Here is a 21,696-nt window from a genome sequence, read left to right as displayed (position 1 = left end):
AAGCTCTCTGCTCGCGGTGATGTGTCACAACCTCACGTCCAACTGTCGCAGGCGAGATGGCAAAGGAACCAAAGGCTGGGGTGCGGCCGAGTCATGACCAACGGCAGGACCGGCACAAAACCGGTGCGCTGGGTAACTAAGCCACGTTCCGTGCCGCCATCTGAGCGCTGGGAGGGGTTCTGACGTGTTGCCCCTGAAGGAAAGGCGCCGGGCGGCGCTTGTTTAGTTGCATTGCACTCGCTTACACCGTGACAGCTCAACGGGCGTACAACTCCCACCCACCGCTCGCGACTTCAGGAGTGATCGATCCGATTTGCCTCATACTAGGCGTTGATTAGGCTCTTGGTATTTACACAGGAATATATCTAATTGTAAGTACTTTTGTAAGGAAGATCAAATCGCTAGTAGCTTGGCGTGTATTGCGGTGGCGGATTCGATCGTGGATTTGTGCTCGTCCCCATCTCGCGATCCATGAGCTCAACCTCGTCACTGAGCGAATCCGCCGACCTCTGCCCATACGAGACAGATATGTTGGTGGTCTTGACAATTCCTACTTCGTTCTTGGCGAACGACCGCAGGCCGCTGCTGGCCCCCGTAAACATCCGTGAGCCCCCCATGCTGTTGGCCGCGGACGACTTCTTCTTCTCCGTGTGCTGGTGCTTGATCCGGCGGAACAGGCTGGTCATTCCGGGCAGACAGGCGCAGATCACCCCAGCGTACAGCTCGATGAGAGACCACAAGGCGAGATCGGAGTAGTCGTAGGTCGGGTTCGGGGACGAGGCCCACGAGGAGAGGAACCTCAGGCGGGCGATGGAGCAGATGGTGACAAAAAGGCCGAGGAGGAAGACAAGGATGACGCCGATCTTCGTTTTCCAGTTCGTTTCAAGTTTCAATCTGCAATCACGGGTCAGTCATAACTCTCGAGGGCGACTTGAACCTCGTTCGCGGGTATCATGAAGGACTCACAGCTGCGGAATTGGCAGGAGGAAGATGAAGACGTCGAGAACAATGTTCATAGCGGCGCAGACCCAGGTCTGGGCCGTCATGTCGATGCATTTGCCGTGCATGCGCCCGTCCCACCGCGTCCACACGTAGCTGAACGGCTGGCAGTAACACAACAGCGACACAACGAAAACGAGACAGAAGCACGAGATGAGGGCCAGCAAGGCGAAACACATGTGCCGGAAGCCCTTCTTGGGGAAGATCCTGAGATAGAGGCAGACGATCGAGATCTTGGTGAGCGAGGACTCGATAACGTATGCGAACTCGGCGATGTAGAAGAGCTGTGACGGCGGTCAGCACACAGTCGGTCGGTCGACACCGTGTGCTTCAAGCACGGGTAGACGTAGAACTCACCACCAGGACGACCGTGATTTGCGTTGGGCTGAGCATCCAGATCTCTTGGCCGAGCCCGAAGATGACCACTGTTGGCATCAATCGTCAGCCAACACATCCCACCAGCGTGCTGTCGGACCCAAACTCACTTATCTCGGCCCCGATCGTCACTGCAAAGGCCACAGCGGAAGAAGCCACGATGAAATAATCATCCCACCACATAGTCCCGCCGAAGCGATCCGTGCGGGCGAGCATGCGACAGCCAAAGGAGACCATGGTGACGGCGAAGAGGCTCCAAAATATGGCCCGGTCCTTGTTGCCATCATTGCGAGTTGGTTCTCCACAAGCCGTCTTGATGACCTTTTCCGTCTCTGCTCATGCGCGGTCAGTTTCACGGGAGTCGAGGTCCAAGGTTGAGAAGCGAGAAGACTCACTCAGTTCCTCTGCTATCGTGCAGTTGGAGAGGGCACAGGACGCCGACTTCTTGAGCAACTGGCTCTGGTTCTGGCAGATACATGACAGGTCCGAGGCAGAGCAGGTCGAGTTGTTGACGGCGGATTCGAAGCATGATACCTATGGAGTGACCCTCACGTCAGCGGTCGCCCGGTAGACACACACCATATCGCACCCCCACACCACCAGAAGGAAGAGATCGATCCGTACCGAACACTGGGGCAGTTGGGTAGTGAGTTGGGAGCGGCTTCGAGTCAAGCCGGAGCTGGCGGCGAGCGGCTCGGCAAGAACCGAGGGGAGCAGCGCGGCACAGATCGCCAGGGAGGCGGAAAACCTCACGGCCTGGAGGAGTAGATGCATGACTGGTTGCACTCAGCGCACATCAGGTGTCTGTTGGTGGTGGTTCGGATCTGACAGTTGCCCATTCGGAGTGTGAGAGGGAGGGAAAGAAGGGGCTGCCCATGCAACCCAAACAAAAATGATAAACCGGATCTCAGATCTCCCACGCACGGCCAAGACGTTCGAGAAGCGTGAGCGTTCGCCGCTCGCGTGCCCAGGAGGAAAGAGGGCGCGAGCCTGGCAGTGGAGCCCTCCTCGTGCTGAGAGGAAATCGGCCGGGAACACTCCCACGCTCACACAACGGGGCCCACGCGACGACCGGGGCTGGGACTGGGAGAGAGCCCCGCATCGTGTGCGTTGCCCGTCTGGTACTTGACATCGTACCGTACCAGGGCCGACTCGGACGAGTTGGGCCAAATAGGAGAACCTTGAAGGGAAGGATGAGCTTCGGCATGGGTGGTGGCAGTCGAAAGGGGACGAACTTCGGGATACAAGGGCCGGCCTCTTGGGGATCCCTGCGCCGCCGTACGCGAGGTAAGGGCCCGTTGCAACGCAGCAATTTCACAATTGGCTCGACTCCTGTATTGGATGACCGGGCCGAGATGCGCGGGAACTGTAAAATCTTCGGTATTGCAGCATAAAAATATATGCGTGTACGGAGAGCATTGGGCCGGAGGGGACTGCAACATTGAACAGACAGACTATTGTGTGACACAACGTCTCTGAATACTTGTCAGACCGTCACGGCCGGGCCGTTGCGCTACTTGCCCCGTCCCAGGACTTGACGTGAAGGAGGACACTAGACTAGTGTCCAGCATGGTAGACTAGGAGATTTCCCTTTAACCCGTGAAACTGGCACCTGGCTCTAGCACCGAAGCAAGAAGGTAATAATCGTGGTGGAGGCCCTCTGAAGACATCCAGACCTGGCCTATCGGATATTTAATAAACCGCCTCTCCTCACGCAGGCCTTTTGGCCAAGGAAACCATCTGGCAGTTTTGACAGGTTGACACGAAATAGCGGTGATATCGCCGGGCCTGATTGTTATGACCAAGGAGCAGGCCAGATCTCTAATATGACCTGTCAGCCACGGGGAGAGCAACCTCGCCTGCTGCTTTCGGCATCCTGCCAGGCAAACACGTCGCATTGTGCCGTCAAGCAAATGGGGCCTCGGCTGCGCAGGGCCCCATATTTTGGCAAATTCGGAACCCTCGCCACTGGCAAGGAGCCCCTCCCTTGGAACACGGACTGCGGGTCCAGGAGCCGCGGAGCAAGAGAAGAGGAGGAGAGGGAGGAGGAGGAGGAGGAGGAGGAGGAGGAGAAGACGACGACGACGACGGCGTCGGCACGTGGGAATGGTCCACTGAGGCTGTTCCAGAGAAATTGACTTCTCGGTCGAATTTTGCAGAGGTGGGCCAATGATCGTATTCATCGATCCGGGTCCATTGCTCGCAGGCCGATGGAGCTTGGCAGCAGATAAGGCAGTTGATTCGTAGCGAGCGGGCCACAGATTATTGTGCAGGATGGAGATATCTGCACACACAATGGACTGATGATGGAGGAACGGCGACCGGCAATACCTGGGATACCCTCAGCATATGCCAGACGGGGGAGTCCGCTGAGCCAAGAAGCCGTTGGCGAGACAGGGTGGCAGGCTGGAAAGGGCCGCAGCGGGCTGGTGAGGGAAGAAATGTTTTGCTCGGCATGTGGGGACCAAGTCGGCTATCCTACTGAAAAGGGTGCGGAGATTGTTTTCGTCTGCAGCAGCCGTCCCCACAAAGTCCATGGCCGTCAGGGATCATACCTTGACAGGTTTCACGACAGTGTGCCCCTTGTGGGCAATCAATGTCCATGCACGGGCCTCGTCCTCGTCTACAGCAGACTACGGGGCACGCACAAGCACAACCCACCATGACACTCGTGCACCGTTTGGTACTACGTGACTCTGTCTCGGCCGGGTCTGCAGGTGATCCGCAGGAACTACGGGCGAGGGACACTGGCGTGTGACGTCGCCACGGAGCTTAAACGCAGACCATGGCGGCACGTTGAAACCGCCGCGAGAGGAGTTGGAGACAGCCTCGGTATCTTGACGCTGGTCGTCGGGTGAAGCACCTCAGTGTGCGGAGTAAGTGCCAGAGCATTGCGACGGGTGAAGCGCATAAAACCCATCCGTGGGCCACTTAGCCGACGCGTCGTGCTGGCGTCTGGTCGTGGAATGCCCTCGACATCCGGGTGGTTTCAAGATCGTGAGAATGACCAATTTCCAAGTCACCAAAGAAGAACTCGCTGCTTCGTTCGCGGTGGGCGCCGGCCTGCAACAGGCGCTCCTCCGCCATGGAGAATGGGACAACTATAGCTTCAAGCTCATCGTGGGAGCCGCCACGGTCGAGACGCTCCTGAGCCTCTTTGTCCATGTTTGCTTTTCCGAGCCCCCGGTCGATGCCTTCCACCATGCGCTTTGTTGGACCGTCGCGGCCATCGCCGGAATATACGCCAGCATGATCCTGTACCGGGCCTTCTTCCACCGGCTGCGTGGCTTCCCGGGGCCCTTCCCGGCCCGCCTGTCTACTTTCTACATGACCTGGCTGAGCGGGAGGCGTGGGCAGGTCTATGAGGACGTCAGGGCTCTCCACACCAAGTACGGCGACTACGTCCGGGTTGGGCCCACAGAGGTCTCCATCGCGGACCCGGCTGCCTTTGCCGCCATCCACTCGGCCACATCGCAATGCGAGAGGGGCCCGTGGTACGAGATTTTGAACCCGACCGTCTCGTTACAGATGGTGCGCGACCGCAAGGAACATGCTCGCCGTCGAAAGGCCTGGGACAGGGCTTTTAGTAGCAAAGGCAGGTAGCCGGCTGAACGCCTCAGGTCGCCTCGCGAGATACTAGTGGTCTCTGTCGGGGTGGACGACACCTCACTGACACAGCTCAATAGCTTTGAAAGATTATGAGGGCCGTGTGGCCGGGTACACGGACGAGCTCCTTGAGAACCTGGACACAAAAGCAAAGGGGAAGCCCTTTAATGCCTCAAAGTACTTCAACTATTACTCCTTCGACATTATGGGGGTGAGTTCTTCCACCGTCAAGGTTTAGCGCTCATATCCACTGACCTGCCACGAGGATCTCGCCTTTGGGAGATCCTTCAACATGATGAGAGACGGTATTGACCACTATTTTTTCACGACGACGCATCTTAATATGACCTTGATTGGTCTGTTCAGCCGTGTCGTGTGGCTGTTCCCCATATACAGTTCGTATAATCTCAGCCTTGTTGACTCTTTCAACTCTTTGAGAATTTCTTGAGCTATGGCTTTTCGAGTCCGTCCAGTTTGTTAATAAATCACCAGAGGCCATTCCTATCTTGAACCGCGAATACCACAGGTTTCAGCGTTTTGTTCGGTCTACGACAAAGAGGCGAATAGACGTAAGCATCCCAATATCTTGAGCTTACATATGAATGTGTCCCTGAATGACGACAGCGCTCTTTTTGACTCACCAAGTTGACTCCTGGCGTAGAATGAGCCACACGTTCCGGATGTATTCCACTGGATATTGAAAGAATACAACCAAACCCCAAACCCGAGCTGGCAAGAAACTGAAGACCTGGTAGGAGACGCAAGTCTCATCGTAGTTGCCGGCAGCGACACGACGGCCGCAACACTCACCTGCTTGTTCTACAATTTTGCGACGCACCCGGAAGCGTACGAGACCCTACAGAAGGAGGTCGACGAGTTCTTCGCGGCCGAGGTGACAGGCAGCGACTTCGACACCGGTGCCCTGGGGAGGCTCCGATACCTCCAGGCGTGCATTGACGAGTCCCTCCGGCTCTTCCCGCCCGTCATGTCCGGCCTCCAGAGACAAACGCCCCCGCAGGGTGTCCAGATCGGCGAGCGGTTCATCCCAGGCAACACCATTGTCCAAACCCCAACTTACACTATGTGTAGAGGTGGGTCAATTCCTGGGAGGACAAAGGTAGCCCCTGGAAAGGTGCTGACACAAGCCTATAAGACCCCAGGGCCTTCCCGCGCGGTGATGAGTTCATCCCGGAGCGTTGGACCACGCAGCCCGAGCTCGTCAGGGACGCTGCCGTCAACGTGCCCTTCTCAGTCGGTGAGCAATCCCATCCCCCTGACGCTCCTCGACAACTAGGTGACATGCATGCTAAACCCTCCAGGCCGCTTCTCGTGCGTGGGCAAGCAGCTCGGCCTGATGGAGGTCCGCCGGGTGACAACCCTGATCGCGCACAAGTACGACGTCGCGATGGCGCCGGGACAGACCAAGGAGGCGTTCCTGGGCGGCCTGCGGGACAACTTCACGCTTGCCACGCCTGCACTGGACTTGGTCTTCTCGCCAAGGGTTTAGATGTATTTGCATTGCGTGACCCTGAGTGATCCGAAGTCCTTTGGTTACTGCCATCCTTTACTACATTCTGCCGCTTACCCATGCATCCTTGACTGCCCAGTGATTGCTTTGTGAGTTGAGGGGGTAGTCAGTTGTTTTCTTCTGTCACAACACTGTTGCACATCTCGTATCCTCAAGCAAAATTTGCTCTTACTATACACGAAAAGGCTTTTGAGTTGCTCCCAGTTTGTTGAGACCGCTTTGGTTCTAAGGGATATATATGCCTTGTCGAATTGTGTAAGCGCTAATTAGGCCTGATTAATTACTGAACATATGTTGGAAAGCGGATTGGGAATCAGGCCATCTTGCCGGTGCGGCCAAACACAACCGAAAGAAGCAATCTATCAGGTTATCTCTTGATCAAATCGAAGAAAAGAAGTGCTTCCTCGCACTATTGCTGAATTGATCTATATTCTACTGCGTAATAATTGTCTTCCTGAACAGAACAAGGAACGGAACCAGCCTCGGAATGGTCCTCGGGAAAGCCCCCGGGCCAAACATGTTGGACTGACTCGAACTTCTAGGCTCGGCTGTAGCTCGCATGCCCGCGATTGCTTTATTTCATCCTGTAAATGCGCAAATTCACGATGCGTATAGTCTTTTCAGCTCAACTAGATCATCGCGCACTTGGCCAGGCTCTTGGTTGGATAAGACTGGGGCGATGCAAGGGTTTCGATTAATTCAAACTTTCAACCGCATATACACATGCCTTTGGGTCGGTACTAGTTACACAAAATTAACACATGAGTCCACTAGACTCATGCAGTTAGCTATACAAGTGAGATCTGATGCAGCTTGACTCAACCTTCTCGTAGTCCCTCCCACAGCTGGCCAGCGACCTTCAGAACCCTGCGCCATGATCTTTGGATTCCATCCGAAGCAACCACAGAAGCGGTGGTGACCGTTACATTGTCCGATAGAAATGTTCTCAACCCCGTCTCCTTCGATGCCTCTTCCCATCCCACACCCCCCTTCCACATACACACCCACAAGATCGGTGAGTTCATCAAGCACCTGCAGAGCGCCACTTGGCCCAATCCCTCTTCGCGTGCCCCCATCATCGTCCACAATCTCAAGGCTCTTGCCCAAGCCGTCCTGCCCAACATGTAAGCTATCGCCCACACGTTAGTACTTAGTTTACTGACCGTTTGTGTTTGGTCCCCAGAAAATCCACAAATGACGACGAGCAGGTGATATCGGGGCCTAAGCCGTAGTCGCTGTAACATGGGGTTTGGCGCCGCCGTTCTCTGCATGTATCAAAGCTCTGCGTATCCTGTGTTTCAAAGCAATCCCTCGGAGCTGATGTCAAGCTGGCAACGGGACAACGCTGGAATTTCGACGGTGTACTTGCACCTTTGCGCGTTGCACAGCATTTGCATACGTCAATGGGAGAATGTTGGATCTCTGGATGTTTAACTTGAAATTGCTCTGGGAGGTTCTGGATGGAACCACTTGTCAATTCTTATCAAATTCACAAGACAATCTTTCGTCCTAAACCGGCTCTCGTGAATGCCTTTGCCTCGTTTCAGTTTCAGCCTAAGTACCGCACTTTGAAAATTGGCGCCATGTATGCAAAAAAGAGAAAGGACCGGAACGTTGCTTGTAGAATTGGAACCAGTTCGGCAGAAAGTGTAAATCTCTTCATATCTTCCCGTCTGTCTTCCGGGCAGATCTAAAAAAAATTCATGTTGAGTGGTCTTCATCACTTGTCCCTAAGCTTCAGTGCAGCAGCCTCACGTGTATCTTTTACTCCAGGGCCACCGAAAATGACAGTACACGACGTGGAAGAGGCTAGTCTCATAGAGACGTGGATTATAGAATGAGACACTAGTAATATATAACGACGCCTAAATGTATGATACTCGAGCAACTTTGAATCAATCGGAATATCCGGGCCGGTTCCAAGCAGCAAGTGCCGGCAGCTATGGCCCCATCATAGGCCCATTAAATACTGTGTCATATCAACTATGCACCGTGCTTAATATGCCTGGTCAGGCGATAACATACAATATAACGGGAGATCACCACGCACAGTTTACTTGAAATATCCACTCAAAAGCAGAATGAGAAAGACACCAAAGGAGGCGAGATTGTAAACCGCAAGCCCATGGTGCAGGGGTCCACACGTGCTCACTGAGAGCTCCGGCAATCTGTAGAGTGAGACCCACTAGGGCATGCCGAACCCGGCCGCCGTGCCTGAGCTAACGGGTTGTGGTGGAGCTGTTCGTGATGCATTGGGTGTCTTGCGACTTGCCAACAGGGAAAAGACAACACACGCAACCCAAGCTCTGAGTGGAATACTTCTTTTAAGGCAAGTTCGTCCCCTGAATACGTACGCCGCCGCGGGATGTGACGGGACCCCCTTCCAGACTGCCGGAAAATCCGAGGGGGCGGGTCAAAGTCGGGGTCGTGTTCTACAAGCCGAGCTTGGCTCCCGGCGGAAGTACGACGGAACCGAGCGCCCCTCACCGTGGCAGACCCGAGAAGGCTTGCCGGCTCAAGGAGAGAGGCTGATACTTAAACTCGTCCCTGGGATTCGCTGACCGACCGCGCGCTGTTGTAGCCCTGCCCAAGATGAACACATTCCGACGAGGCTTGACGACAATGGCATCTCTCAAGACCCCCCCGAGCAAGATCGTCTGCATTGGCCGCAACTACGCGTGAGTTTTTGCCCTCGTGGCCAACCCCGTCAGTCGAAAGGTTGCATGCCAGCTCACAACTGCGCTCCTCAGGGACCATGTCAAGGAGCTCAACAGCGCAAGGCCGAAGCAGCCTTTCTTCTTCTTCAAGCCCCCAACTTGTGTGCTGCAGCCCGGTGAGGGCCCGGTCATCAGGCCCAAGGGCGTCGACCTGCACTATGAGATTGAGCTGGCGCTCATCATGGGCAAGAAGGTCAAGGACCTGGCGCCTGACGATGAGCAAGGCGCCATTGACGCCATTGAGAGTGAGTCTACTAGTCATCTCACAGCAACCACCCTCAGCACCTCCCCTCCCTCCTCCTTCCTCCCCAGCAACTGACCAAGACCGCAAAAAGGCTACGCCCTGTCAATCGACATGACGGCGCGCAACATCCAGAACGAGGCCAAGAAGAAGGGCCTGCCGTGGGACATCTCCAAGGGATTCGACACATTCCTGCCCATCAGCCGGCTGATCCCCAAGGCCAAGATCCCGGATCCGCACCGGGTCGAGCTGTGGCTCAAGGTCAACGGTGAGACGAAGCAGGAGGACTCGACGGAGCTGTTTCTGTTCCAGATCCCCCGCGTGCTGAGCGAGATCTCGCGCGTCGTCACCCTCGAGAAGGGCGACATCGTCATCACGGGCACGCCCAAGGGCGTCGGCCCCGTCGTCCCAGGCGATGTCATGACCGGCGGCATCCGCGTCGACGGAAAGGAGCTCGAGGAGGCCGCCTTGGAGGTCGCCGTGGAGGAGAGCAAGGGCGCATACGTCTACCAGGAGACGTGAGCGGTCCGGATCGAGGGGGCGTTGGGAGGAGTCACGAGGGGCGGGAGAGAGCGGTGGTACATTTTTGTATTGGGTGCATACATGTACTATCAAAAACCAATACAGACTCCATACACGCAGTGCACGCAAATCATGCAGCAACGCCACCAACAACCACCGTCCCATCCGTCCTCAGAAGACCGTCGCCTACTCCAGGTTCGGGTCCTTGATCGACCCAGGCTTCGGCGCCGCCTCAGCCACCTCGCCACAGGCCTTACACGTCCTGTCGTCCACGCTGGCCTTGAATGCCTCAACAGCAGCCTTGATCTGGGTGCCGAGGTCGGTGCAGTGGAAGGCGGCCTCGTGGACGACGGCACGGCAGGCGGCGCAGTACCAGCGCATGCGGTCGACCGACGCCTCGGGCCTGCGCTGCTCGAGCACGACGCCGACGGTGTTGGCGAAGCGCACGGGGTTGTGGGGGGTGTTTCCGGGCAGCAGGAACATGTCGCCCTCGCGGATGATGATGTCGCGGAACTCGCCGTCGTCGACGACCTTGAGCATCATCGCGCCCTTGTGCTGGTAGAACCACTCGGGCGTCTCGTTGATGTGGTAGTCCGTGCGGGCGTTGGGCCCGCCGACGATCTGGGTGGGTGGTTAGTCATGTGTGGGTGGGCATGGGGGGATCATTCAGGTTTTCCACATGCCATGACCGTGAAGCCTTCATTGTATACGCAGTAGTTGTTGATAGGAGGCTGCAGGAGGTGAGAGCTCTCCTCGAGCCTGAGTAGCTCGCCGCGCGGGTCAGCTCAGACCTCGAAATGACTCGGGCTGCCGTTGGAAAAAGAGGACTCACCACTTGGGCAGGTTGACCGGCGTGGAGAGCATCTTGGTGGTGGCTACAGTATGCGGTACAGAGAGGACTGGGGGAATCTAGCGCGACACTAAAGTGTTTGGAGTTTTCCGGCTGGGTCTTTACACGGGTTTCAGCACCTCAACGGTTGCACGTCAGGACCGTCCAGGCCAGGGCTGAGACTGAGATTGAGATTGAGACCGAGAATCAATTGTGTAACTAGTTAGGCACTGAATAGTCTACGTATCTACTCGTCAACGTTGGCAGTGTGCGGCTGTCTCGGAGTGCATCTGGAAAGGGTCATAGAGTCATCCAATTCGTCTTCAGTAATTCAACAACAAGCTCACCGAGCTGCCCCCCAAAAACGGCGGGATGTCTGTCATGGAGAATTGCCTCTGTCAAAACCGGCGCATGGATCTGCTGAGCACCCCGCTATTCAGGGTCCAATCTGCTGCCTGGGTGCCGTAGAGCATGTGAATCAGTTCACTCCAGTTCCCAGGGGTCCGCCCCCCTGGCCCCATGATCCATGCGGCCACTGTACCCCGTGCTGGATTGCGCTTGCTGCCGTGCCGCCCTGAAATGCTCATCTGCCGACGCAGCTCCAGTAGGGTACACCCTTTCGGTTGTTAGAGACAGCAGTCGGTCGGTTGAAACCACCCGCCTGCGACAGGCGCATCATCCTTGGCGTGGCGTGCAGCTCCCAGAGGAATTGCGCAAGTTTGAGCAAATTACCAGTCAGCTGCTCGACCGTCCTGTCCCATCCTGTCCCATCCTGTCCTTACGCGGCTGAAGCCACTTTGCTTTTGAACCCGGCTCGTCCTTTTACACCAGTTGCTTTATTCCCAGATAGTCCCCCCACTTTCATCCGCTCTCTCCTCTTCCATCCCTCCAAGCACAGCGTGCCTTAACGTCGAAACGAACATCCGAACCGCATCAACCTTCCAACGGCCCGCCCGATTAGCCCCTAGCGCCAACCTTGGCCTTTTTGACTCTCGATAAACCCGACCGACCGCAACCCCCAATCCAAGACAATGGATCACTCCCACATGGACCACGGCAATATGGGCGACATGCCCGGTCACGGCGGCCACGACATGCCCTCGCACGGGGACGTGTGCAGCATGAGCGTAAGCACTGGGCAGGACACCGCGGCGCCACACTCTATCGTACACTCCAGGCTGACCATGTTCTGTTTCCGGGGATCAGATGCTCTTCACCTGGGACACGAACAACCTCTGCATCGTCTTCAAGCAATGGCACATCCGAACCACCCCCGGCCTGCTTTTCAGTCTCATCGCCGTCGTCCTCATCGGAATGGGCTACGAGGCCCTGCGCGCAGGCACGCGCCGGTACGAGGTCATAATGGCGCGGAGGTTAGATTCCACCCCGAGTGAGTCTCCCCCTCTCGTTATACAAGGTGTAGAAGGTTCTTGGAAGTGAAAGCAAAGGCAAGGGGAGAGGGGAATTGCCATACAATCTCCCCCTCCACCAAAGCCCGGCGACCCCCCTCCCACCACCCAATCATTCTCTCTTCTGATTCAAGGTTCGCAATGGACAATATTCCGTCTTCAAAACGGTCCCTTTTATGTCTCTCTGCGCTTTGAGTTCCAAATGACCAGAACAAACATGTTGCCATGCCATGCGCTTACCTTGGACCTTCGAGGTGACATCATTACTGAGACTACGCCGCTGGCGTGGGCGACAGGGCAGAACAAGGCGCAGGTGAACCAGAGGACGCACTTGCTCAAGGCGGTTCTGTACGCGGTGCAGACCTTTTATGCCTTCATGTTGATGTGAGTTATTCTGCCCCGGGGGCGCAACCATCGAACGTCATGCTGACAGGTTCGGTCCCTGCCTCAGGTTGATTTTCATGACTTACAACGGCTGGGTCATGGTCGCTGTTACCCTGGGCGCCTTCTTCGGCTACCTGGTATTCGGAGCACACACGCCTGTCAACAAGGAGACACAATGTCATTGAGGCAGAGGCGAGATTGGGCGTGTGACACCTGACGGAAATTGCATCAACACGAATATGTGGTAATCAGCCGGTGTCTTGCTTCAAGTTTGATTTCGCTTCGGCGGCTTTTCCAGCAACGTGCGCATTGTTACAGCATTTTCTTGCCTAGCATCCATCCAGAACACAAGCAACAATACCCTCCTAGCATAGCATGCGGCGACATGCGTTTCCAGAGAGTTCGGAGCAGACTGGCTTGGCCACCTTTGAGGAGGTGGTTTCGTGGAACTATACAGCCCATCTCAAGATGGCTATGAGCTCAAATCAAAGACTTGCCACATCATGACAGTGACTCTGCTAACCTGACTCGAGAATATACGAGGGAAGAACAACAGAAACGAGCTGCTGTCTCATTGTAACGCTTACAACTGTGTATCACTACGAAAAAAAAAAAACACACAAAAGCATCTATGTTCTAGTTTATAATCGACTGACGCACCCATCACATCTTACTCCCCTCCTTGGCCTTCTTCGCCTCCTGCTGCGCAAGGTCCACTGCGGCCGGCCTCTTCTTCTCCTGGAGCCTGCCCGCGCCGGCCAGCCGCTCGATGATGGCCTCGTCGCCAAAGTGCTTGTTGTGCTCGAACTCGGGCTCCCGCGCATACGCGACCCGCGCCGCGTCCACCAGCATCCGGCCGGTCATGCCCCACACCATGTACCTGCCCGCGTCCTCCTCCTCCTCCTCCTCCTCGAGCTGCTCCGCGATGGCCGCCAGCCCCCCCTCGCGCACCCGGGGCTTGGTCACGCGCTGGTGGTTGACGGGCACGTAGAAGTAGTGCACCCGCCATGGCGCCTCGTGGAACTCGGCCCACCGGCCCTCGTACCACTTCCCCTTGGGCAGCAACTTCCTCCGCCGGTCCTCGCCCTCACCGGGCAGCACCTCGTCCGAGGCAAGGAGGAAGTTGTGCAGCGGGCCCGAGAACACGGCCGCCACCTCCTTGGCATCCAGGCGCGGCATCAGGCTCTCGTCGACGGTCGGGGACGGCGGGCCGGCGGGGTGGTCGGACTCGTCGTCGTCGCCAGAGTGCAGCAGCGCCACGCACGGCCGTACCGCCAGCTCCGTCTTGGCCAGGCTGTGCGGGAGGCAGCATAAGTGCTCGATGCGAAAGGGCTTGGGGATCTTGCTGTCGTCGATGGGGAGGCCGATCTCCTCCCAGGCCTCGCGGCGTGCTATTTGGTCTGGGCGGGTGAGAAGTGGACGTGTCAGCTGTAGCTGTGGAAGTGAGAAGTAAATCGCCGGTTGAACATACAGGGCGTCTCTTCTAAGCTATCTGCCTTGCCTCCTGGGAAGGCTGCGTGGCCTGCGTCGCGCAATGGATTCCTGGTCAGCCCGTCGTCGCTCACGATGGGAGGATGAGAGGGAAGGAAGGAAGCGATCGGAAGATCGTGACGGACCAGAGAAGCTCCTCAGGCTCGCCGCACGCATGGTGAGCACGACGCGCAAGTCACCCTGGCGGTCCGCGTACAGCAGGATGAGCACGGCCGCCCTCCGGCTGAGAGGCAGCTTGTCCCACAGCGGGAACGGCGGGGGCTTGTATGCGCGCAGGCGCGCGATGGCGGCCTTTGTTCTTGTCACCACTATCCTGTTCATGACGGGAGACGAAGGATTGGCTTTGCACGGCCAGGAGGAGAGATCGGACTGGGCAGGTGAGGGGGGGATGTGTGTTTTCGGCTTGTATCAATGTGCCTTTCTTCGCCCGTGCCTGTGCCTACGCCAGCTGCTCATGTACTGACCCGTGACACTTGATTCAACGGCGCCATGCTTGAAAGATCCCAGTATTCGCCGACGTCGAACTCTGCAGGTTGTGGTGGTTGTGAAATGCTCTGGTCTCGAGGTGATTGTGGTTCTGGTGAACGCGATGACGTAGGCGCAACTGGCACAGCGGATGCGTCTTTGATGCTCTGGACGATCGTCTGGACCTCGGCCTCAGTGGGCGTGGCGGTGTCGTCGTGCTGTTCTTGATTGGGGACGTGGTGCCCGTTCGGCAGTTGCTCCGTGGTGCCGTTCATCTTCCTCTCACCCTGCTGCTGCTGCTGCTGCTGCTGCTGCTGCTGCTTATTATTGAGAAGGGAGTCCCTGACCTGAGGCGCGTGCTGCCGAGGAATTGGGGTCTCCGAGCCTGGATCCGACGCTCCGGCCCCGGCGGGTGGGAGCTTGGGAGCCGGCAGTGCAGAGTGTGGGGATACCTAGGCACAGGATGCGGGTAGTGCTGGCCCGCTGGGTTAGACCCTCAGCTACAGGCCGACTCCTTATCAAAGGACCGACAGATGTACCCAGCGGTACCCCAACGCTGATCAAGGCATGCAACAGTCTCTGGCTGCCTTCTCCGGAACTCACGATAACTTCTTCTTGTTAATTCCTCGGCACCGAGTAACCTAGTATGTGGGATTTGCCCTCCCCGTCTTGAAGGTGGGTCTCGACCACCCCAGATTACGAACGACTCATCAAGAACAGAAAGAAGCCGACCCGCTCACACAGAACATGCCCCAAAGGCCCTATGCGCATCCTCGCTGCCGCACGCCTCGTGGAGCAGGTCTATCAGGGCGCAACTAGGACATCACGCTGAGGGTTCTCATGGGAAATCAAAGGATATTGCCCTTTTCATTTGAGACTTTTGCTTGCATCCAGCAAGAAGACCAGCACAACCAGACTGGCTCTCGGGTCCGTCAAAGAAGGCCAGAGTCCGGGACAAAACACACTCATACATGAGACGCCCTCGACGACTCTGACGAGATGAGCGGGGTCAACAAAAAGGCCAGGGCCAAACACGCATGCAAAGAATGCAACCTCCGAAGGGTCCGGTGTGATGTGGTGCAGAAGCATCCATGCAGCAATTGCCAGTCCGCCCAGGAGACCTGCGTCATTCTGCCTTCGAGAAGGGGTCGGTGAGTTCTTCCTCTTTCTCAACCGATTGAGTATACTGAGGGCCTCAAAGAGACCATTTTACACGTGTGAAGGATGATGCATAGAGAAGAGAGAAGGACAAGTGAGGACGCCGTGCAAGGACACAACTGTGCTAACAGAGAACTAGGTATCCCCGTAAACCTCGTCAGACGAGCGTCAAAGATGGCTCAAGGTCGTCCGAGGGGGTCGAGTCCCTTGGTGAGCCAAGCGGAAGCCCGGCGTCGTCAAGAAAACAGGCGAGCACATCAGGCGACTATGCCGCCGCAGCAATGCCTACCGGATCAAATGTGATGCCAGGGAAGTCAGTTGCAGCTGCTTCAGGGGGCAGCAATCTCTTCTTTGGGGAGTCCAACTTCCTCACCCTTGTGCCGTCAAAACGTCCAGGTGTCCCAGATAACGAGGAACCTCACAACGGGAGAATGTCATTTTCCATCAAGGCTGCTTCAACGCCTCAGTCACATAGCGACGCTTCTCCTTCGACCAATGTCATCCATCTCAGCCAGGGCACCGAGAGATACCTGAGGGAGGAGGGTGCGCTCACCTTCCCAAGCCTCCAGACATGCCTACCTGTCATACAGGCCTACTTCAAGTGGTTTCACCCATGCTTCCCATTACTGGACCGCCCAAGCATAGCCCGACAACTGGTTTCTATGGACATCTCACCCCTCCTCTTCCAGGCTATGCTCTTCATCGGTGCCACTTATTGTGACGAGGGGGCAATAGTGTCCATGGGGTTTCGCGATCGTTCAGAGGCAAAGTCATTGCTTTATACCCGAGCTCGACTGCTGTTCCACGCGGACTGGGAGAAGGACCAGATCACACTCATCCAGAGCCTCTTCCTGATGAGCTTCTGGCGCGGCGAGTCATCGGACGTACGGGATGTGAGGTACTGGCTTGGCGCGGCTATAACTTTGTCCGAGACGTGTGGCCTGCACCGGTCGACAAAGCTCACCACGCGAGACCCGCAGGTAGCCAGGATTCGCAGAAGGACTTGGTGGTCTATTTATACGCGTGAGAGACAATCAGCCGCATCGCTAGGCCTTCCGATGAGGATCAGGGACCAGGACTGCGATATCGAGCTCCTGACCACGGAAGATCTAGGCAACGACGTTGATAACAGCTCGCTCACGGCTCTGGGCTCTCCCACGCCGGAGCATCTGGTTTACCCTATCAAGATGGTTGACCTGGCCAGACTCCTCGGTAACATTATAGACATCCATTTCATACCCGGAAAAACACCAACTGCGCAGGAAGAAATCATGCACCTGCAGTCTTCGCTTGAAGGGTGGAGGGACAGCTTGCCAATCAGCCTGCAGAGAATATCAGACGAGGACAGTCCGTCCGTATGGATGTGTCTGCTTCATCTGGCCTACAACCATCTAAGGATATTGATCTACCGAAGTGGCTTCTTGCGCAAGCACGAAAACGACACCAAAGCCGCACTTGGCGCAGCAAACCAGATCAGCCGGATTGCTGAAGACATGCTGGAACGGAAGACACTTCAGGTAAGTCACCACCTCCCAAGACCTTCGTCGCTGATGGGATTCAACAGTACGGTCAAATGCACTTAATAACCAGCCTCTTTGCTGCATTATGTATTCATGCCATCAATTTAAAGACGGCAGACGGGATCGGGAGGAGGTTAGCAGAGAACAGGGCTCAGATTTGCCTCCTCGGGCTGAAGGAAGTTCAAAAGTTCTGGCGCATAAACAACACAGTCCTCGACCTATTCCTCCAATACCTTGACGAATCCATTGCAAAGCGACTCAGGGGCGACGGCGACACCAGCCGGGACGAGGGAGCCTCGGCTGTCGTGTCCAGAGAGGGGAGCAGTGCAGGCCTCGTAAACTCCGACCCACCGGCCCAGGAGATAACAGCCGGGATGCCCGATACGAACACCTTTGAAGACCACTATTTTAATCTGCTGCAGACCAACTGGGAAGGAGACAACGCCATCGACGACCTCGGTTACATACTAGGCACATCTATCCAGACACAGTCTCCTGGAGGGCCGATGCAGGTCAATGGGCTGAACTTCCTGGAAAGGTGGTTGTAATATTTCGGGTGCAGATTATCTGGTTTCGAACCCTCTGCAGTACAGTTGATACTGTCAGATACATTGCCTTGGAGCGGTTGAAATTACACAATCTGTATACAGGTTATGTGTGGCTCAGATTTGCCAGCTCATCGACCGCTTCTATATGCTGAGGTATATGTATGGCCTTGAAGGATCTGGGCCCTAGTACGTGGCTTCTATATCACAGCCATCCAGACGACATGAGTCTATCGAAGTCTAATAGCTTCTAGGTAGCTGGAGAACCTTCTCGCTGATGTAATTCAGAATCATCTCCCGGCTCACGGGAGCAATCCTCGGGACCAGACACTCGCGGAACCACCTCTCAACATCATACTCTGCGGCGTACCCCATGCCTCCGTGCTGTTGTCGGATAGATCAGCCTGAGATCCACGGAACGTTTCAACCAAGGCAGGAAACTCACTGTCAGGATGGCTCTCTCACAAGCCGTGAACGCCGCCTCAGCAGCCATGTATTTGGCACTGTTGCAGGCAACCCCAATCTGGTCTGGCCGTATTGAAGTGTCGTTCCTGCTGGCATCGAAGAGCCTCGCCGCGTGGTACGTTGCCAACTTGGCGCCCTCTATTTGAGACTGGAGTCAGCAAGATACAGATCAAGAGAATCGGGAAGAGACTGGTCAATTCCGTCGAGGACGCTCGCCTTCATCCAGTCTCACAACTCATTCTACGGATAAAACCCATACCTAGCTTCATGAAGGCATCTGCCAGTGGGTGAGAGATACCCTGGTTCATCCCTATCGGGCGCTGGAAGACCGTCCTGTCTTTGGCGTACTCGGCAGCTCTAGTCAAGGCTGCGTAGCCAAGCCCCAGTGCTTCACCGGCAAGCAGGCAGCGCTCGGCGTTCATCCCGTGCAGGATCATCTTGAAGCCTTTCCCCTCCTCACCGATGAGCGACTCCGGCGGGATGGCATAGTTATCAAAGTACACCTCGTTGGCGTCGACAGCCCGGCCGCCCATCTTCTTAATCTTCCTGATGTCCAACCCGGGCTGCTCACGGTCGAGGTCGATGCAGAACATGGACAGCCCCTCACTCGGCTTGCTCACCTCGCCCAGCGCCGTCGTCCTGGCGAGGAGCATCATCTTGCGCGCGACCTGGGCGCAGGTGATCCAGATCTTCTGCCCCGTGACGCGGTACGACCCATCCGGCTGCCGCCTCGCCGCCGTGCCCAGGCGCAGCGTGTCGAGGCCCGAGTTGGGCTCCGTGACGCCGAAGCACGTCCGCCACCTGCCCGACACGATGTGCGGGATGACGCTCTCGAGCTGCGCCTGCGTGCCGAACCGCGCGAGCGGCTGCGTCGCGTACACGTTGGCGTGGATTGCCTGCGCGCCCGCCATGCCGGCCCCGCTCTCGGTGATGGTCTGCATCATCATGGTCGCCTCCGAGATCCCCAGCCCGGCCCCGCCCAGCCCCTCTGGCAGCGCGATGCCCAGCCAGCCGTCCCTCGCGAGCGCCGCGTGGAACTCGGCCGGGTCCTCCTCCCGCTGGTCCTTTTCCTGCCAGTACGTGTTTGGGAACTGGGCGCACACGGCGCCTACCGCCTCTCGGACCGTGAGCTGGTTTTCTGTGAAGCCGGTCGTCTCCATCAGGCTCTGTCTTGTCGTTGTGGTCGAGAAGCCATTGCTGCGTGTCGTGTCATGGACTGGGTTGATCAGTCTGATGCCCGACGTAGGGCGACGACTTAGACGGCACGCGTGCCTTGAGAGCACTCGAGACATGGCTGGTGGTAATGGCCTACCGTCTGCAATGGATTCTCTCAGATACCAGCAAAGTAGAAGAAGTGACTTATAAACTCTAAATACTGACTGCAACTGGGCTTTTCAGCTCAGGCGACCAATTATTCGGTTAGTCTCGAAGACATCATGCACGCCTCCAAAGATGGGCAAGACGTCTCTACATCGTTCATCCGTGAAGATGGAGTGAGGGGTGGTGGCTCTCGGTTACTTGGCTTAGTCGGCTATTCACATTCTCGCTTGGACTGTCCAAAGATGGCCAGAATCTTAGGTGTGTCCACCGAAGATACGTTTGCAACTGCACTTACACCACCCCTGCACCTTCTCCAACTCGTGGAGGCCATGTTCACGAAGCAAGTGGGAAAGGACGATGGACTTGCATCCATGAGTTATAAGAACCAGCCAAGGCCGGGCCTTGCTATGAACCGCTGCAAATCAGACCAGGAAAAAGCCTACAAGCTCCTCGACGTACCCAACAAGCCGATCCCGAGCACTCGATATGTCTCGGGCACAGCTTGTCAAGTCCTTTCAATCATGGAACCTGACAAAACCCCCCACAGCGTTCTCAACAACAAGTAGGCGCCATGTCAGCAGCAGCACCCCTCCCTCTCCAGCCGGGAAGTCCCTCCCCTTGCAAGGCATCACGGTCGTGAGCCTAGAGCACGCAATCGCTGCGCCCTTCTGCACGAGGCAGCTTGCGGACCTGGGAGCGAGGGTGATCAAGGTGGAGCGGCCCGGGGTAGGCGACTTTGCGCGGGCATATGACGGACGGGTGAACGGGCAGGCGTCGCATTTTGTCTGGGCGAACCGCTCCAAGGAGAGCCTCGCGCTCGACCTGAAGAAGCCCGGGGACCTGGGCGTCCTCAAGGCGCTGGTGGGCCGCGCGGACGTGCTGGTGCAGAACCTCGCGCCGGGGGCGAGCCGGCGGCTGGGCCTGTCTTGGGACGCGCTCAGGGAGGAGCACCCGGGGCTTATCGTCTGTGATATCAGCGGGTATGGGTCGGACGGGCCCTACCGGGACAAGAAGGCTTACGACCTCCTCGTGCAGTCCGAGGCGGGCCTGCTGTCGGTGACGGGGACGGAAGACGAGCCTGCCAAGGTTGGGATCTCTATCGCTGACATCTCGGCGGGGATGTACGCGCTGACGAACATTCTCGGCGCGGTTATCGAGAGGGGAAGGACCGGGAAGGGAAAGCGCATCGACATATCGATGCTGGAGACCATGGCGGAGTGGATGAGCTTCCCCCTGTATTACACCTACCAGGGCCAGCCGCCGCCGAAGAGAGTCGGGGCCGCGCACTCCACGATATACCCCTACGGGCCATTTTCAACCGGCGACGGCGGATCGGTCATGTTGGGGCTGCAGAACGAGAGGGAGTGGGCCAAGCTCTGCAGCGACGTGCTCGAGGACGCACAGCTGGCGTCTGACCCGAGGTTCGACTCCAACACGCTCAGGGTCGAGAACCGCGACGAGCTGAGGGAGATCATCTACGAGGCCTTCTCGCGGCTGACGGCGCAGGAGCTCCTAGAGAGGCTGGAGCGCGCCGGCATCGCGAACGCCAAGCTCAACGACATGCAGGGCGTCTGGGAGCACCCGCAGCTGAGGGCCCGCGGGCGGTGGACCCAGATCGAGACTCCGGGAGGGCAGGTCCCGGCCCTGATACCGCCTGGGTTTGGGGCGGTCGAGGACGCCAGGATGGATGCTGTGCCTGCTCTGGGTGAGCACAATGAGAAGATATCGGCTGAACTTGGCTTGGAGCAACAGGCTTAGAAGGTGTTGCACTTGGTAGGCTGGCAGCGTATTTGTACGCGCATGGATGGGCTAGAAATACCATTGAGCTTGAATACCAGACATGGAGAAGAGAATTGCACTTGACTGCCCATCACATTGCTTGGATTTAGTGTTTTAGTGTTTTGTTGTGCAAAGTTCGTTGCACGAGTTGTCGCCCACGTCTCCGATTGCATTACTCTCTTCTTCCATCTTCTCACTACATGGAGCTCAAGAACCACTTGACTAGTAATGATTATCAAAGTGCCTTTGGTTGTTGACACATAGTTGACTAACATCTATAGTCGTAATTGTAGACATGGATAATATGCGTCTTGCAGGATGGAGATCAGCCCCTGGAATGGCA

General features: G+C 56.8%; 9 protein-coding genes across 9 annotated transcripts; 5 read left to right on the top strand and 4 right to left on the bottom strand.

The window, feature by feature from the left end:
• Positions 1–401: 401 nt before the first annotated feature.
• On the bottom strand, positions 402–2,148 carry INS49_010343 (uncharacterized protein; the record flags this gene model as incomplete). The annotated part of the gene is made up of 6 exons (XM_043171069.1): positions 402–894; positions 967–1,283; positions 1,357–1,424; positions 1,485–1,706; positions 1,770–1,908; positions 1,972–2,148. The coding sequence occupies 6 exons, from the start codon at positions 2,146–2,148 to the stop codon at positions 402–404; spliced, it is 1,416 nt and encodes a 471-aa protein (XP_043025634.1).
• A 1,139-nt stretch (positions 2,149–3,287) lies between these two features.
• INS49_010342 (uncharacterized protein) lies at positions 3,288–6,487 on the top strand (the record flags this gene model as incomplete). Its single annotated transcript, XM_043171068.1, has 8 exons — positions 3,288–3,483; positions 4,394–4,960; positions 5,061–5,191; positions 5,246–5,375; positions 5,473–5,549; positions 5,642–6,063; positions 6,141–6,235; positions 6,300–6,487. The coding sequence occupies 8 exons, from the start codon at positions 3,288–3,290 to the stop codon at positions 6,485–6,487; spliced, it is 1,806 nt and encodes a 601-aa protein (XP_043025633.1).
• A 2,613-nt stretch (positions 6,488–9,100) lies between these two features.
• Positions 9,101–9,988, top strand: INS49_010341 (uncharacterized protein; the record flags this gene model as incomplete). The annotated part of the gene is made up of 3 exons (XM_043171067.1): positions 9,101–9,186; positions 9,259–9,470; positions 9,561–9,988. 3 exons carry the CDS (start codon positions 9,101–9,103, stop codon positions 9,986–9,988), a joined length of 726 nt encoding a protein of 241 aa, XP_043025632.1.
• A 186-nt stretch (positions 9,989–10,174) lies between these two features.
• Positions 10,175–10,852, bottom strand: INS49_010340 (uncharacterized protein; the record flags this gene model as incomplete). The annotated part of the gene is made up of 3 exons (XM_043171066.1): positions 10,175–10,609; positions 10,678–10,747; positions 10,821–10,852. 3 exons carry the CDS (start codon positions 10,850–10,852, stop codon positions 10,175–10,177), a joined length of 537 nt encoding a protein of 178 aa, XP_043025631.1.
• A 996-nt stretch (positions 10,853–11,848) lies between these two features.
• INS49_010339 (uncharacterized protein) lies at positions 11,849–12,795 on the top strand (the record flags this gene model as incomplete). Its single annotated transcript, XM_043171065.1, has 4 exons — positions 11,849–11,944; positions 12,024–12,207; positions 12,481–12,610; positions 12,678–12,795. 4 exons carry the CDS (start codon positions 11,849–11,851, stop codon positions 12,793–12,795), a joined length of 528 nt encoding a protein of 175 aa, XP_043025630.1.
• A 478-nt stretch (positions 12,796–13,273) lies between these two features.
• On the bottom strand, positions 13,274–14,841 carry INS49_010338 (uncharacterized protein; the record flags this gene model as incomplete). Its single annotated transcript, XM_043171064.1, has 4 exons — positions 13,274–14,010; positions 14,082–14,132; positions 14,227–14,392; positions 14,566–14,841. 4 exons carry the CDS (start codon positions 14,839–14,841, stop codon positions 13,274–13,276), a joined length of 1,230 nt encoding a protein of 409 aa, XP_043025629.1.
• Positions 14,842–15,612: 771 nt separating this feature from the next.
• On the top strand, positions 15,613–17,792 carry INS49_010337 (uncharacterized protein; the record flags this gene model as incomplete). Its single annotated transcript, XM_043171063.1, has 4 exons — positions 15,613–15,635; positions 15,864–16,622; positions 16,794–17,241; positions 17,355–17,792. 4 exons carry the CDS (start codon positions 15,613–15,615, stop codon positions 17,790–17,792), a joined length of 1,668 nt encoding a protein of 555 aa, XP_043025628.1.
• A 237-nt stretch (positions 17,793–18,029) lies between these two features.
• Positions 18,030–19,414, bottom strand: INS49_010336 (uncharacterized protein; the record flags this gene model as incomplete). The annotated part of the gene is made up of 3 exons (XM_043171062.1): positions 18,030–18,173; positions 18,235–18,392; positions 18,514–19,414. 3 exons carry the CDS (start codon positions 19,412–19,414, stop codon positions 18,030–18,032), a joined length of 1,203 nt encoding a protein of 400 aa, XP_043025627.1.
• A 402-nt stretch (positions 19,415–19,816) lies between these two features.
• Positions 19,817–21,332, top strand: INS49_010335 (uncharacterized protein; the record flags this gene model as incomplete). Its single annotated transcript, XM_043171061.1, has 2 exons — positions 19,817–20,078; positions 20,122–21,332. 2 exons carry the CDS (start codon positions 19,817–19,819, stop codon positions 21,330–21,332), a joined length of 1,473 nt encoding a protein of 490 aa, XP_043025626.1.
• Positions 21,333–21,696: the final 364 nt, after the last annotated feature.

Source organism: Diaporthe citri (assembly GCF_014595645.1).
Source record: "Diaporthe citri strain NFHF-8-4 chromosome Unknown scaffold_4, whole genome shotgun sequence".
Classification (NCBI taxonomy): Eukaryota; Fungi; Ascomycota; class Sordariomycetes; order Diaporthales; family Diaporthaceae; genus Diaporthe; species Diaporthe citri.
Note: the sequence above shows the minus strand (reverse complement) of the source record. Positions and strands in the feature narration are given on the sequence as shown.